The 17,310-nt window shown below is 39.2% G+C and overlaps 1 protein-coding gene across 2 annotated transcripts in view; it reads right to left on the bottom strand.

The window, feature by feature from the left end:
* Window positions 1-17,310, bottom strand: part of SSH2 (slingshot protein phosphatase 2) — a 256,657-nt gene that overhangs the window by 133,371 nt on the left and 105,976 nt on the right. For both annotated transcript variants that reach the window (XM_075561265.1, XM_075561267.1), the window contains one exon: window positions 13,185-13,228. In XM_075561265.1, coding sequence (XP_075417380.1) covers window positions 13,185-13,228 — 44 coding nt within the window. The remainder of the gene's footprint in view (window positions 1-13,184; window positions 13,229-17,310) is intronic.

The raw sequence follows: 17,310 nt of genomic DNA, 5'->3' as shown, positions 1-17,310 counted from the left end.
CCTTCCATATTTGTAAATGGGGACTTTGCAGAGGTAATCAAGTTGAGACGAGGTCACATTGATTAGTTGGGTTCAATCCAATAATGGTGTTTTTATAGGAAGGGAGACTGGACACAAATACAAAGACCACAGAGGTAACACAACAAGAGATCCATGAAGGCTTTTAGAGAAAGAGTGGACTTGATGATACTTTAATTTTGGACTTTTAGCCTCCACTGCCTGTGAGACAATACATTTCTGTTGTCTGAAACGGTCAAGTTTGTGGTGATTTGCTTTGGTAACCCTAACAGCCTTTTTTTGAGAATCATGGGATGATTTAGTTAGAATCCTTTTTTTTTTAACCACAACTTAAAACCAAATCTGAGCATCCCTAATAAAATATGTGAGCATATTAAGAAATTAGAAGAGACTTACAAATAACAGTTTTTCAAAGATCATTTGAAAAGTTCACAGTCTCTAGCACAAACTTTTCCCCCAAAACCATTTTACTAGGAGTTGATACAGATATCATATCAATCCAGTTGAAGCACATCAAGCAGTCTTGTACTGCTGCTGCCACGATCCGTTTCAAAACCTTCTTTTCCTTCTTGAGCTCCTTGACACCAGCTCAATTTTATCCCCGTCCCCGTAAAGCACTCTGCCAGAGGGTGACCATAGGAAGAACTAGAACAAAAGACACCTGTTAAAATTCCAGTGAGAAGCCACATTTATGGTATTTTGCACACTATCTGAGGTATTTTCAGTATCTTTATTTATGGCTCAGTAAAGCATGGATGATTGTGTTCTTTTAATGAAGAGGAAGTGGAATCTCAGAGAGTGGATTTATTTGTCCAAGGTCATGCAACCAATACAAGCAGAAATGTTTTAACTCCAAAACCAGGGCTCTTTCGACATAAATGAAAACAATACACTATAAATCTTTTTGCTTTAGTGACATTTTAATAACTACATTAGGATACCCATATTTATCACATTGATTTCCATAATACCAAACAAGATGGAAACAATCAAGAAGTCTGTCTGTAGAGGAATGAATAAATAAATTCTGGCATACACACACGATAGAATATTGTATATCTCTAAAAAATGATAATGAAATGGACACACACCTCATGACATGGTCAAAATTGGAAGACATTATGCTAAGCAAAGTTAGTCAATCTCATAATGGCAAACCTTAAATAACAGGGGAAAAAATGAGACAAATGATTTTCATACCAAAAGAAGCGGAGGTGATAGGAGTCGGGAGCAAAGAGGTGGCTAAGAGGGCAAAAAAAAAGAGCTACAGACACAGGGGTTTACTGGGATACTATCACTGATGAGATGGGCTGTGCACTATGTTTTGTATATTTTTCTCTATGCATCATACTCCATAAAGAAAAAGCAAAAGGCACCCCCACCCACCCAAAAAAAGAAAAGTCACAGCCTTGAAAACCCCCCCGTTTCCCAGGTTCTTTCCCCATCAGATGTCAACCCTGGTCTGAGTGGTCACAAAAAGAGGAAAAGCTACACTGAAACAGACTTCAGTGCTTTTGTAGCACATGGACTAGTTTCAAATAATTAAAAGAAAAACTAGATGTACAGAAATTACACGACTTATTACTGTTGTAAAACACTTTACCTTTCTGGACCAATTTAATAGTCTTTTTCCACTGGGGTTGATATTTTCATAATTTTATAGGCAAATAAGATTCAGAAAAACTCAAGCTTTGTCTGGCTGGGAGGTTGACTGTTTCAGTCAAAGTATATTGCCTCTCCAAAGAAAGATCTTCAAGGCAAAGGACTGTGTTGGGATAAAAATAGGAATTACATTTTGGGAAACTGGAACTATTTACTACTGCATCAGCACAATTGTTAGTAATCAGGAAATGCATGTGTCAGAGCCATATTCTTTCACCACACTTATTCAATCTGTAGGTGAATAAATAATTTGAGATTCTAAACTAGATGAAGAAGAACTTGGGGAAAGACTCATCAACCTGAGATATGCAGATGATACAATCTTCCATGCTGAAAGTGAAGAGGACTCCAGGCATTTATTGATGAAGATCAAAGACTATAACCATCAGTATGGACCACACACCCCAATCTCAAGAAAATAAAAACCTTCTCAAAAATGGATCAATAAATAGCATCATCGTAAAGCGAGAAAAGGTTGACGTTGTCAAGGATTTAATTGTACTTGATTCTACAACAAATGTCCAGGGAAGCAGTAGGCAAGAAAACAGATGTCTTATTCTGAGTAAATCTGCTGCAAACCATCTTTTTAACGTGTCAAACAAGCAAAGATGCCACTTTGAGGGGTCAGGTGCCCCTGATTGCCCTGACCCCAGCCTGGGTGTCCTCAGTTCCCTCATATGGAGAGAGAGCTGGACAATGACAGAATACAGACGACAGCATGAGGGCCCAACAAATGAACAAATCTATTTTGGAAAGAGTACAACCAAAATGCTGTTTAGAAGTGATGATGGTAAGACTTCATCTCAAGTCCTTAGGACACATTATAGGAAGGAGCCAGTCCTTGGAGAAGGACATCATGCTAGAAAAAGTATGTCGGTAAAAACAAAAACCCCTCAACAAGATGAATTGACACAGTAGCTATAGCAATGGGCTCATGCAGAGCAACGATTGTGAGGCTGGCACAGGACTGGGTAGTGTTTCCTTCTGGTGTACATAAGGAAGCTATGTGTTGGAATTGACTCCATTACACTTACAACCAAATATAATATAAATGTGTGTGTGTATATATATATATATATATATATGAACTACATACATCCAATCATATAGGTGACTGATTTTTATATAAGCAGGTATATTTTATGGGAAGTCCAAAGGGTAGCTCAACGAAGGTGAAAAGGGCCATTTGGTATTCGGTAGACAATATTATTTACCCAAGACACAAACCAAGGAGCCTTGGTGGTAAAGTGGTTACACGTTGGGCTGCTAACTTCAAAGCTAGCAGTTCGAAACTACCAGGCACTCCACTGGTAAAAGATGGAACTTTTTACTCCCATAAAGAATTACAGTCTCAGAAAGCCACAGGGGCAGTTCTGCCCTATCTTAATAGGGTCGCCATGGCTCACAATCAACTCAATGGCAGTAAGCTTGGCTTTTTTGGTTTAAGACAATAACTATTTAACTCAGTTAAGTGTTAAAAGTTGATATTATTGGTCATGTATTCTACTATTAAGATGTTAGGGGAAGCTAAATAAAACAGAAAAAATCTGGCTTGGCAATTATATTTTAACTTTAAAAGGTTCTAGCCTTAATATTAATGGTTTCTCCCCCAACACCACCCTTTCTTTCTTTTATTTTTTGTGAAAAACTAGGCCTTTCTATTTTGAAGGTTCTTGAAATTTATACTGTGAATAATTGTTTATTATGGGGCATGCAATTATGGTATTAATTTTGGAAGAACTCAGTTTGGAACAACAGTTACTAGTTGTGAATATCTATTACTGCACTATGTATTTAAATTTTATATCTCAAATCTTCATAAAATGATACAGTATTCTTGTTCCCATTTTATTCTTGAGAAAATGGGCTCATCACGGCTAAATATCTTTCCCAAGGCCTGTAAATGGGCAAAGAGTAAGTTTCCTTATTCCCTCCTTCTACGGAAAGTTTCTGAGTGCCTTCTACAAGCGGCTTCAAAAAGTTCAAGGGAACAATCACGAACATGAGAGAGATTGTTCCTGCCATAGTTCAAGGTGGCAAAAAGGGACACACAAGTAAAATCTAACAATAGAGTGTTGGAAGTGTTGTGAAATGAAGCCAAGAGTTCTGTTAGAGCACAAAGTGAGAATTTTCCCACTACTTTTGCTATAAGCAAAAGTGGCTCATCCCAATTAAGTTTTTAAAACAGCCTTTAAAATTCCTGATCTTTAGATTGGTGTTTCAGCAGAACAGCTGTTTGAGTCTGGTTAGGTAATCGATAACAGGTTAGTTCTTTCTCCAAATGGCTGCTAGGCTTGAGCAAATTCCCAGTGAATAATTAACACTAGAGGAGTCTGCCAGCTATGTTTATTAATATATTGCTTTTGTCTCAGGGTGGTGGAATAGTGAGTCAAGAGAGGCAAGTTGATGAGTCTTTGCTTAATAAATATTCATTGACTGAGTGAACCAAAGATGATCAGTACCTTGAAACAGGCGTTTCCCAAGTGGCATCCAATACCTGTGACTTTAGGTAACTACACAGGCTGAGTCAAATATGACACACTGATCCAGACATGGGAAGTTTCCATTTCTAATTTCATACTAATTTGTATTTTTTTTGGTATCTGAAGTCTGACCATTTTTCTCCTTGCTCTTCCTCAGTAAGTGATCTTAATACTAAATGATATAAGGGTATGAGTTATAGCATAGAGTTAGAGAAATTGGATTGTGAATCTCTGAAATTAAAATATAAAGTTATTTTGATAAATAATAGTGAAAGTGCCATTGCTTTACATCTCAGCCTGTGTCATATATGTTAAAGCTTTCCCATACACTGCTTTGTCTGTTTTTTAACAACAATCTATTTATAACAATGGGAAAAAAAAACAAAGAAAAAACCCCCCAATGGGTAAGTATTATCTTATAGATAAGAAAACTGTGCTTATTAACAAAGTAAGAAATGGGACAGAACTAAAATCAGATCTCCTTATTCTTAACTCATCTCTATGTTACACTGCTGGATTAGATATCCATGTCTACCTTGATGACTCCTTTATGTACATAGAAAGGAAATATCATAGACTTGAAGTGCCTCTTGCTGTGCTGAAAGCTAAAACAGATTGAGTTTATCAACAGAAAATATTACAATGAAAATAGAAAAAAGGTAGCAAGGGATTATTCTATGCCAATATACAAAAGTGATAGAAAGTTTTTTATTCCTAAATTTTAAGTGTAACTGATGAAAATAGGATGAACATTATAAATTACCTTATCTAAAGATTAATTTTCTATAAATAGACATAGAAGTTTTATTAACTGGTCTCTAGTTTCTCTTTGTAAAAATGGTCTGCCTGATGGTTTACACATAATCTTTTGAAATACTTAAATATGAATGTTATGACATGAAAATATGTACTGGGAATTTAAGAGTTCATTTGAGTTATAATAGGAAATCTTTCTGTAGGGTCTAGTTCCTTTAAAGTGAGAATATATATTGAGTACTAGGACTCTGGAAGACAAAGTGGACTCTGTTCATTAAAATCTGCTTCCTCTGTCCTTTAAAATATACTTAAGATGTAAACATATACAATAGGACCCACATACATACATTTTTCCCAGTGTAAGAGAATTAAGAGAAATGTCTACGTTGAAACATCTTAACCTTATATTGAACTCAGTAGTTCTGAGGGAAATGCTCCTAATAAACCTTTCCTAATAGCCTCTTATCTTTTCATCCAAAATAAATAACTAGTGGGGAACAAGAAGGGACATATATTCATTCATTTGATTAAATTTTTAAAAGTTACCGGAATACTTTCTGGAGGAAGGTGTGTTTTTGATGGTTCAGTCAAGAGTCACATGAAATGTCAGTATCTAGTAGTCATAAATTACCTTTAAAGTTGCAAGGTGTCTGTAGCTATACAAGCTTCCATTGTTTCAGTTAATATATTTCTCACTCATTTAACAATTAGTCATGTGTGCCAATTCTGTGCCCAGGCCATGGCCTGGATCTCAGGAATAAATAAAACAATGAATGCATTTGTGGGGAGAATCTATCCTTAGAAAAAAAGGAGACCTGTGAATTGCTAAGAACTTTTCCTTTTTAAAAATCATTTTATTGGGGTTCATACAACTCGTATCACAATCTATACATACATCAATTGTGTAAAGTACATCATTCTCAAAATTTGCCTTCCACTTGGGTTCCTGGAATCAGCTCCTCATTTTCCTTTTTTCCCTCCCCCTCCCTCCCCCTCCCCCTCCCTCATGAACCCTTAATAATGTATAAATTATTATTTTATCTTATCTTACACTGCCCGGAGTCTCCCTTCACCCACTTTCCTGTTGCCTATCCCCCAGAGAGGAGGTTACATGTAGATCCCCATGATTGGTTCCCCCTTTCTCACCTCCCTTCCCTCCTGGTATCGCCACTCTCACCTTTGGTCCTGAGGGGTTCATCTGTCCTAGATTCCCTGTGTTTCCAGATCTCATCTGTACCGCTGTGCATCCTCTGGTCTAACCAGGTTTGCAAGGTAGAATTGGGATCATGATAGTTGGAGGAGCTAAGAACTTTTCATTGCTCTTTTTCACCAAGACTTGGAAAAAAAATCAACACAATTTTAGAGCACAGGGGTTTCAAAAAGTGCACGGGGAAATGAAAAGAAACTTTCCCAGAAACTTTTTGAAGCCCTCTCCTATTCATCAATGAATTTAACTTTATTATGTGACTGCTTTTTATTTTTTATATGCCTATAAATGCCAGTAAGCTAGAAACCTGTCCTGCTTCCCAGCACCTGGTAGTGCATGTTGTTGCTGGGTGCCCCGGAGTCGGTTTCAGCGCACAGCGACCCTGTGCATGAGAGAGGGAAACTCTGCCCAGTCCTGCACGGTCCCACAGTTGTTCCGCTTGAGCCCACTGTTGACTGTGTCAATCTATCTCACTGAGGGTCTTCCTCTTTGCTGGAAGTCCTCTACTTTAGAAAGTATGCTTTTCTTTTCTAGGGACCGGGGCATCCTGATGACATCTCCAAGGTTGTAAATTAAAGTGTAGCCATTCTTGCTTGTAAGGAGCATTTATTCGGCTGTACTTCTTCCAAGACCAACTTGTTCATGGTGCATTCAATATTCTTTGTCAAGACCATAATTCGAATGCATCCATTCTTCTCTGGTCTTCCTCATTCACCCCTTAGCTTTAATATGTCCACCAGGTGGTGGTAGTTGGTGGTGGTGAAAAGAAAATAAAGTCCTTGGTATAATGGCACTCCTGTCTTAGGTGGAAAGAGTCCTGCATGCAATGATTAGAGGCTCAGCTGCCAAGCAGAAGGTCACTAGTTTATTGTACATGGTGAAGTTGAGAGCCAGTGAAAAAGTGGAAGATCTTTAATGAGGTGGATTGACCAACGGGCTCTTGCATAGCACTGACTGAGGATCCTTCAGGACCTGGTAGTGTTTCATCTGGTTGTATATAAGAATGCTGTAAGTTGGAACCAACTCCATTGCACCCAACAATATATTTTACCACATGAAAAATTTAAAACTGCTCTTCATGGTTAAAAATTAAAAAAGACAGGTTACAATCCCACAGCTGCCCACATGCTCCTTGCTCAGACCTTTCAATGTGGAGTATAAAACTGCTGTTACACACGGACCTTGGTAATGGTCTGAAGAGTCGGTTATAAAGGAAGTATAATGCCTTCATTCCTAGGACACAGTCCATAAGAATCTCCAGTCTAGTCATGGAGCTGAAAGGATTTTATTACTACTCAATAATCGGCGGTGATAGGTATTTGACACGTTAATAGTCTTTGGGCTTTTAGAATATAGGGTAACAATTTTTCTAAAATTTAGTTTAGCAAGTTAAGAATTCAAGGACCTTTTCTTTTTTGGTTGTTTTTGCTTACTTTGTGATGGATAACATCTGCAAACAGGAAAAGTATTCATTTAGTTTTAAAGGATGTATCTAACTTCATTATGGCTACCACGAAGAGTTACTTTCAAACCAGATTTGAGTGTGCCTTTCATAGTCACGAGATACAGAAAATGCCAGACACATATATAACAGAGACATCTATGACACTGTCAGGTAAATGTTGGACTGCTAACTGCAAGGATGGCAGTTCAAATCCGACAGCTGTTGCATAGGAAAAAGAAGAGACTATTGGTTCCCTTAAACTTTGTCTCAGGAACCCTATGGGGTTGCTGTGACTCGGAATCGGTTCATGGCAGCTGTGGGGTTTTGGGGGGTGACTATATTCCTTAGAGACAAAGAATACTTTAAAAAACCAAACGAAATGTACTGCCTTTAAATAAATTCTGACTCCTCGCAGACCTTGTAGGGCAGAGTAGAACTTCCCTTTTGGGTTCCTAGGACTACACATCTTTACAAGACCAGAAAGTCTTGTCTTTCGCCAGTGAAGCAGCTGGTGAGTGCCAACTGCTGTCCTTGTGGTTAGCAGCCCAACTGGTAACCTACTATGCCACCAGGGCTCCAAGAAAACTGTAATAAAATGAAAATTCTGTCGAGTGGCTAGAAAAAAAGCCTTTAAAAATGTGAATTTATATTAAAGGGGTTACACTATACTGTGGCAACTGAAGACAGTGTGAGGGCAGCTCACCACTCCCCCTGGTGGCCACACCCAAGCCTTTAACAATTAACTAAACAATACTATCAGGTTGATTCTGACTCATAATTAGCCACCATATTGTTTCTTTAGAGAAAAATCAATCAAGATCGTCCCTTTGGAATTCCTCAAAACAGTCACCATAACCTTCTGAGCTGACTTCTCTGCCTTGAATTTAACTAGCCCAGCAGAGCCCCTCAGAAGTTACTCATTTGGTCGAATCTTTTTTTGTGAAGGCACCTTAATGAGACTGAGACAGGGGTACTTCTGACAGAACTTGTTTGCAGCCACTTCCTGATCACAGAGAGACACTTAAATAATGATGTTTTGTGTGAAATAAACCTATGCATCTGTGAACAGGAACTTAGTATCAATACTTTTTTACTTATCCCCATATAATAAACATGCATGTGTATATGAACATCATAAATTTATTGAAACAGTTATATTTATTTATACATATATATGTCCATGGATGTACATTTATACATCAAGAACCAAACCCACTGCCCTTGAGATGACTCCAGCTCGTAGCAACCCTAAGCAGGGTTTCCAAGGCTGTGAATCTCTATGGGAGCAGACTCATCTTTCTCCCTGAGTGACTGGTAGATTTTAACTGCTGACCTTGTAGTGCTAAAGCTAAGGTGCCATCAAGACACTTTAAATATACATACACACATATGTTATGTAATATTTGTCACCAATTCTGATTTACAGCTTGAATTAAGGAGGAAATGTAAAATTTGTTAAGAATGAGTTAAGAATTCTTAAAACAAATAAACAAAATGAAAATTTCTCCTCGATCTTTGAAGTTGTGTTATTGTACAATACAATGAATTGTTGACTCCAAAGTTGATTCCCTGAAAGTCGCTTCTTTTCTCTTGATACAATTCTTAGAATGGGACTGATATCCACAGAAATGGAAGAATTCTACTATAATTTAAGTATTTTCTAAATTTAGATCCTGAAGAACTACTTACCATGACGATTCATTTTTAAAAAGATGTCCGAGGACCTCACAGATTTCAGCAGCATATGTATTTTGTTCGTTTTTGTTTATTTTAATATGTCAACACGCAGGACATTGCCATTTATGGGTCAAAACATCGGATAATGGCTAAGTGTTGTTACCTTCCTGGCTGTTCCCTAGCCCTTCACAAGAAGGAGGAAAGCTCCTGAGTTCAAAAATATGCAACTGGAAGACTGGCACTGAATTTCATCTACTTATCCAACTGTCAACTCTGAAATAATCTTTTCTTTCTTTCTTTCTAATTTATTGTTAATTGGGAGTTAATACAAATATCCTATCATTTCATAGTTCAATCACATCAAGCAGAATTGTACAATTGTTATCACAATCCATTTCCAAACATTCTTTTTCTTCCTGGACTCCTTGATATTGTCTCCCTTTGACCCCACCACCATAATTATAAACAACCCCCTCAACCAACCCTTATTTAACTTGCTGTCCCTATAGGTCCATCATCCCTGAGTGAAATAAACCACCCCTAAGATCTATCCTCTGAGAAAGACAAAATATTGCCAGAATTTAAATATTTCAAAAAGGATAGTGTGGCATGACTACATTGCCATTGAGTCCATTCTGACTCATAGTAACTCTATATAGGTTTTCCAAGACTGTCTGCTTGACTGGAGCAGACAGCTTCATCTTTCTCCAGCAGAGTGGTAGTGGATTTGGATTGACAATGTTACAGTCACCAGCCCAACATCTCACTCAAAGGTAACAAAAGTTGTAAATCTTTACAAGAGCAGAAAACTTCATCTTTCTCCCCAGTAGCTGGTGTGTTTGAACTCCTGACCTTGTGGATAGCAAGCTGATGTTTACTATATGCAGTGCCATCAGGACACTTAAAGGTATTGTGGTTTAGGCTAATTATATTGAAAGATTAATTTTAATACATTTCCAGTAAATGGCAGTTGGTTAAAATAAAAGATGGCTAATGTAATGCCTTTTTTATCATCCAAGGATCCTGGTGGTAAGTGGGTTAAGCATTCGGCTGCTTACTGCAAGGTTGGTAGTTAAACCAATCAGCCATTCTTGTAAAGATTTATAATACTGAAAAATCCTGGCAGGCAATTCAAGTCTGTCCTTACTGGGCCACTAGGTTTAAATTGAATAGATGGCAATGTTTTTGTTTGTTTCTTTAAATTACCTGGAACTGGTACATCATTTTATTGATAGTGCTGTTTGCTATTCAAATTTCCTACTACAAGCCACATTTGAACCACAAACTGACAAGAAGAGTTCAAGCATGTTCAATGACAAGACACTAACTCACTGCTGGTTTACTGAATGGCAAAGACAATCTGTAACAGCCAAATCCACAGAAACCAACCTCTCTGATACCACTTAGCTATAGAGAGAGGGTGTTCATTTGGCAGTTAAGAGAAATTGCTTTGTCAGAGTAGAATAATTAAATTTAGAAATACCTTATCAAACACACCGACTGTGAGAATTTACAAAGGCCCAGGAGCCCTGGTGGCATAATGGGTTACATGTTGGGCTGCTAACTGAAAGGTCTGACCAACAGTTGCTCTGTAGGAGGAAGATGAGGCCTTCTACTTCGGTAAAGACCTGCAGCCTTGGAAACCCACAGGGACTGTTCTACTTTGTCCTACAGGCTCGCGATGACTTGATAGAAGTGAGCCAGGCTTGGTTTATTTTTTTCTTTTTTAAGGCACTACAAGGTTTTCAGCTAGATGGCAATGAGGGAGAGTAGGTTTGCATTTAGGTGACCTCTTCTTGTGAATAGGAGTGATGAAACTCCCCTCTGCTGGTTACGTTAATGATTTACTGCCAGCACTAAAACACTGAGTGCTTCATGGTTCTTAATGGCTTGTAAGGGAATAAACTGGTCTTGCCTTATCATTTTGTAATGCTTCAATGAATGCAATTCAATACATAAAGTTTGCAATTAACCCAGAGATCTTCAAGTTAACCTACTAAAACATGTAAGAATTCATTGGACTCTTTTTCTGCTTTCTAATGGGAATAACGTCATGATGCCTCTAGGTATCATCCAGCTAACATTTCTTTCTTTCTTTTTTTTTTTTTTAAAGAAAGGCAGACTGCCACGTGCAGCGCCTCATTTGGATGTGACTGGAGTCTTGGAAGCTTGACTACCCTACGTTCTCCTACAAATGGACCCTGAGACTTGTTTGGAGGTTCTAGCAGGGGAGCGCAGCTACTCGTATACCCTTGACCGAAGGACGGTCTTCCTTCTTATCCGGGAAGGTCGTCCTCTTCAACCGAGCGCGCAGCTTCGGGAGGGACGCACATGGAGTGGTGAGGGAGGAAGGGGACACCCGCCTAGCCAGCCAGATCAGCAGAATCAACCCTGGCGATCAATTGGGTGACAGATGTCGCAGCCAGATCGCCCTCACATCCCAGCTAACATTTCTTGTAGGTTTCTTAGCCCTAAAAAAAATATCTCAAACCAAATTTACTGCCATTCCAACTCAGAGCAAACCTATAGGACAGGGCAGCACTGCCTCTGTATGTTTCTGAGACTGTAAGTTTTTACGGGAGTAAAAAATGTTTCTCTTTCTCCTGAGGACTGGCTGGTGGATTCACACTACTGACTTTCTGGTTAGCAGCTCAACTTGTAACCACTATGCCACCAGGGCTCCTTCCTGGCCCAAGTAAACCCTTTATTATCAGATCATCCCTCACAGAGTAAAAAAAACTAAGTTTTAAGAAAAGTTGTATGAAAAAAAAGAAAAAGAAAAGTTGCGTGATAACCAAGACAGTAAAAACATTTCCAGTAACCTCAGTTCCTGGTGAAAAGAACCTATAGTAAGTTGCAGTTTAAAAGAGAGCGCGCTATATCAACAGGAGCCCTGGGGTCCTGCAAGTGGCTCTGCCCTCAGCCACTTGCTGGAAGGCTGGCCGTTTAAGCCTTCCAGAGTGCTCTGCACATACACACCATCAACAAATACTTGCTAATCATGAAGGAAGTATGCCATTTAGCCAGCTTTTCCACAGTGAACATACTTTTTGTATCTTTTCTCCCTATCATCCAGAACAGCCTATTTTATTGGGGGTCATAGGGCAGAAGTAGGTTAACATTTAAATGATTATCTAGAGCTTATTGGAACTATTTCTTGTGGGAAGGAGCTGCTTTGAAAAAGCAAATTTTAAAAACCTAACATTTTTAAAAGTGAGAAATGCTATTAGATACTTCTTAGATTAATCATTTCTCCCTTAATTGTTTTCGTTTAATGTCAGCAGGTACTGGTATCCTTATAACAACATATCCACTATTTTAAGAAGAGTGTGTGTGGGGGTGGGGGTGGGGGTGCGGGGAGGAGGCTGTCATTGTGTTATAAAAGACTGGGTAGGCTATTCAGAATATACTTTGTATTTAAGGAGTGAAATATTAATTAACCAGTTTGTACAAATTGACAGATATATCAAATTGATGGACAAATGTAAGCATAAAACTGAAGGTTAAAATGTTTTTCAGTTGATATTTTCCTAAAAGGAAAATCTGCTTAGTACCCAAGTCACTTCTTGATCTGGGTCAAAATGGGGCCTATTGTGCCTTTTCTGCCATCTTTAAAAAAGCAATGTGTCACTTTAAATGGAAAGTTTGAGTCTCCCCAGAAGAACCTTCGAAGAAAGGCCCGGTGATCTACCATCAGCCGTTGAAAAACCTCATAGCTCACAGTTTCACTCTGACAAACATGGGTGGGGATGACTGGAACAGACTCCCTGGCAACTTTACCGTTTTAAATCTTTCTGAGTCAGAAACTGGCTTCTTAAAGTTTTGAGACCAATGGAGCATCTTGGAATCTGATAAATCATACTGACAATGCCAAAACAGAATTAAGAGTGAAAATAGTAACTGTAGAAAGATTACAGGGCAGAATGAACAAACATACCTCCTGGGCTGTGACCGACATTCCTCCTCCCCACTGTCTGCCTCCTAGGTAGGCAAGAAAGAGAAGATCGGGTTAAAAACCTGAGGTCTTCTATCACAACATCCACTACACAGTTTCACATGTGGTAGTATCTAATTTATGTCACTTACTTGAACTAAACCCTGTTCGTTTAAAGTGATGTCAATTGGCCAGGAAGCTGATGTGGTATTAGGTTTCCCAATAAAATGAATAAAAAGATTCCAAATAATTCTTAAATTTTCTAGTAGGTTAACTTTAAAAACTGAATGGAAAATGGAATTAAGAGATAATAATTTTCCCACAAAGTTTTAAAAGTCCCTCATGTCTCAACAAAATTTATTCCTGGAAGAAATACCAACAACAAATTTTAAACTAATATAATCAATAATTAAGTACTAATCATTAAAATAATCAATTTTTACCATGGCTAATCATCCATATTTTATTCCCAACTCTTTTTTAAATTAAAAGATAATTTTATTGGGGGAAGAATTACTCCTAATAGCCAATTACATATGAGGTTATATTACTGTTAGGCTATTTCAACTTAAAATTAAGTATTCTGAATACCACTATTGAATTTCATCAAGATAAACAGCCTATATGAGCACTTTCACAGAGTGCTGATGATCAAATCATCATCATCATCCTCCTCCACATAATACCCATGGCCTTAAAGTCCACTCTTGACTCACAGCGACCCGATAGAGGAGAGAGTAGAACTGCTCCATAGGGTTTCCAAGGCAACAAAAATCTTCATGGAAACAGATTGCTTGTGGGCTAAAACCACCACCCTTCCCATTACTGGTCTGATGCTAAACCCATGGTGCCACCAAGGATCCTTCTCAACATAATAGCTATCAGTTACTGGATATTTGCATTGTGCTGGGCACTATGCTAAACATTTTAAGTACATTAAGTACATGCATTCCTTAGAACTTCAGAAGGTTGAGGGTACCATAATTTTTACAGATTTTAAAACATAGTTTAGGATAAATCTATAAGCAGTATAATAAAAAGCAGTGGACTACAACTTAATTGTAAGGAAGTATTTGTGTCTTCAGTTGCACTTAAAGATGCTATGTGCAAAATATTGAATGATTCAAGAATCATCAAAAGAAGATGGAAGGAATCCCCAGAGTCACTGGTTAATGCTCAGTCATTTCCAGAGGTAGCACATGAACCAAGAGCCATATGACATTGAAGGAATAAATTTAAACTGCATGAAATTATGAGTAGAAAAGCAAGGCATAAGAATGGACAGAACACCAATTGAGATGTTTCAACAAATGGATGCTATGCTGGAAAAACTCACTCACTTATACCAAGAAACTTGGAAGACAGTTACCTGGCCAACTGACTGGAAGAAATCCATGTGTGTCATCCAATAGAATGCAGACATTATAGAACAGGATCATTAATATCACATGCAAGTAAATTTGTTAAAGGTAATTCTAAAAATGTTTGCAGCAGTGCATCAATAAGGAATTGCCAGTCATATCGAATATGTTTGGGTAATGTTGAGCAGCTGTGGATTGCTGGAGCAAAGGTACAGTACAGGTGTTGGACATTAAACCTATCAAGTTGTGTTGATGTTGGGAGTCTACAGTGGTAGCGGTCTTAAGAGAACAGTCCCCTGGTTATGAAAGATGGTATGGATTATTTATTAACTAGATTTCAGATTATTCACCAGTCATCTCTGTCCTGGGAAATAAACTAATAGTGGGAGGTATCTATCAGACAGAAAAAAGAAATCTAGTTGTCTTTCTGAGAGTTGGTGTAAGCTTTCAAACCAGAAGAGAGAATGCTGTGCTTGTGGAAAAAAGCAGACTTGAAGTACACAAGCTTGAGGAGGAATTGAGGGCTTTCACCATTCCAACCGTCTGGCTTCTTCTAAGAGAATCCTCAGCTCCTCTCCTAGAGCCAGAGACAAAGAAGTTGGGGATGACTACCCACTGCTTTAAAAATTCAGTTCATTACGTTTCACAATTCTGTGAGTCAGGAATTCAAACAGCTTACTGGAATGATGCTACTGCTTCCATACAATATCACTGGAGGTCACTCAAGTGGTATTCAACTAGCAGATGCACTGGTCTGGGGGCGCAGAAGAAGCTTCACATCTGAAGTCTTAACCTAAATGGTGGGAAAACTGGGCTCAGCCGGCAATGTCCCATGGAGTGCGTACATGTGATCTCTACATATAGCTTGGGACTCCTCAAAATATGGTGGCTTAAGGATTGGTCTTCTGGTACAACACACAAACAAACAAACTCATTGCTTTTGAGTCGATTCTGACTCACGGTGACCCTATAAGACAGAGGGGGAAATGCCCCCATGGATTTGAGACTGTAAGTCTTTACAAGAGTAGAAAGTCTCACCTTTCTCCTGCATGGCAACTGGTGGTTTCAAGCTGCTGACCTTAAGATCAGCAGCCCCATGCATAGCTTACTATGCTCCCAGGGCTCTTCACTGTGGCTTAGGGTTCCAAAAAGATAAAGTAGAAGTGGTTAGTCCTCCAGAGTTTGCATAGCGTCACTTCTACCACACTCTAGTGATGGATTTGAAGAGACTGTCTAGATTCAAGAGGGGAATTGAATCCCACACCTTTCAGTGAGAGAAACAGCAAAGAGTTTTCAGCGATCTCCCATCAATCCTACCAACTCTGATGACTGTTGTTATGTGCCGAGTCGCTTCCAACCCATAGTGACCCCATGCCCAACAGAACAAAACACCGCATAGTCCTGCACCATCCTCAGTTGTTCCTCTGCCTGAGCCCATGGTACAACATTGTACTTCAGTATGACAAATCGACAGATAAGTTGTGGCCTTCATCACTAGCTACTACTTATGAGAGGAGGCTTCAAAAATTTTGACGGAAAAGCAGGATCAAAAGATAACGAAATTTTCCCATGAACTTTTTGAAGCCTCACTATACAGGCAAATGAATACGATAAATGAATTTTAAAAGCCAGTCAGTTAATGATGAAAGTAGAGCTTCTAAAGGCTAGCCATATAGAGCTATCCAGAAGGCAAAGGAGATGACTCCTTTTTGTTTGTTTGTATAACTCATTTTATTGGGGGCTCTTATAACTCTCATAACAATCCATACCAGGAGATGACTCTTATGTCAGCTCAAGATAGGCTGAAAGCTATGGAGATAATGTTATAAGCTTGTGTCTATCAAGAAAGATTCACCTCTAGAGGTCTACAGGACTGACCACAATCAGAGCCACACAGACTCCTCCACGCCCCCATCCACACCCCCAAGAAGTATGTGCTACAGAGGACAACACTAAGACTACAGGTTGGGGAGGGGCCGACCTGCCACGCCCATACAGAAGCAAACCAAGAAGGAAAAAGAGACAGCAAGGGACTGGAGCACATACTGGCACACCAAGCCCTGAGGATGATGTCCCTGCACGGAGCTGCCAAAACACAGAGAGGACTATAGAGATGACAACAGCTCGAGACAGGATATCGCCTCACTGGAGCATACCGCAACAGAGGGCAATGCTGGGGACACACAGCGGGGAGTGTGTTCAGTTTGACCACCCCCAAAGTAGGGCAAACCAAGAAGGGAACATAAGAGACCTGCAAGGGAGCAAAGGCACAAAACCCCTCAGGAGCCCCCAAGATAGCCTGAAGGCTGTCCCTGAAGGCGGGACAGTTCCCAGGACCCCTCAGGACTTCTTTTTATTCAATCTTTTTGTTTTGTCTCTCTTAGTGTTGTTTTGCCTACCTATAGAAGATAGGCATGGGAATAAAGTCCCAGAAGGAAGCAACAGGACTAAAGTTTCTAGAGAGACTTGCGGGGAGGAGGCGGCAGGGGGCGGGGGAGGGAGGGGTGAGCAAACACGTCATAGATGGGAACAACTAGGGAATCAAAAGTAACAATGAGGAGGACGTAGAGATCCCAGTGCTGTTGGAGCAACAGCAATCTAGCTGAGAGGAATTACTAAGAGGCAGAAGAAGGGCGAGAGTGATGGTGGGGCAGGAGGAAGGTAAAAGGAAACAGAGGAAAGATCTAGGAAGCAAAGCTATGGATAGAGGTATAAACATAGGCGTGCACTTACATAAATATATTAATTCATAAAAATAGAGGTATTGG

The sequence above is a fragment of the Tenrec ecaudatus genome, chromosome 10 (assembly GCF_050624435.1).
Source record: "Tenrec ecaudatus isolate mTenEca1 chromosome 10, mTenEca1.hap1, whole genome shotgun sequence".
Taxonomy (NCBI): domain Eukaryota; kingdom Metazoa; phylum Chordata; class Mammalia; order Afrosoricida; family Tenrecidae; genus Tenrec; species Tenrec ecaudatus.
The sequence above is the reverse complement of the archived record's forward strand: the minus strand, read 5'-3'. Positions and strand labels throughout refer to the sequence as shown.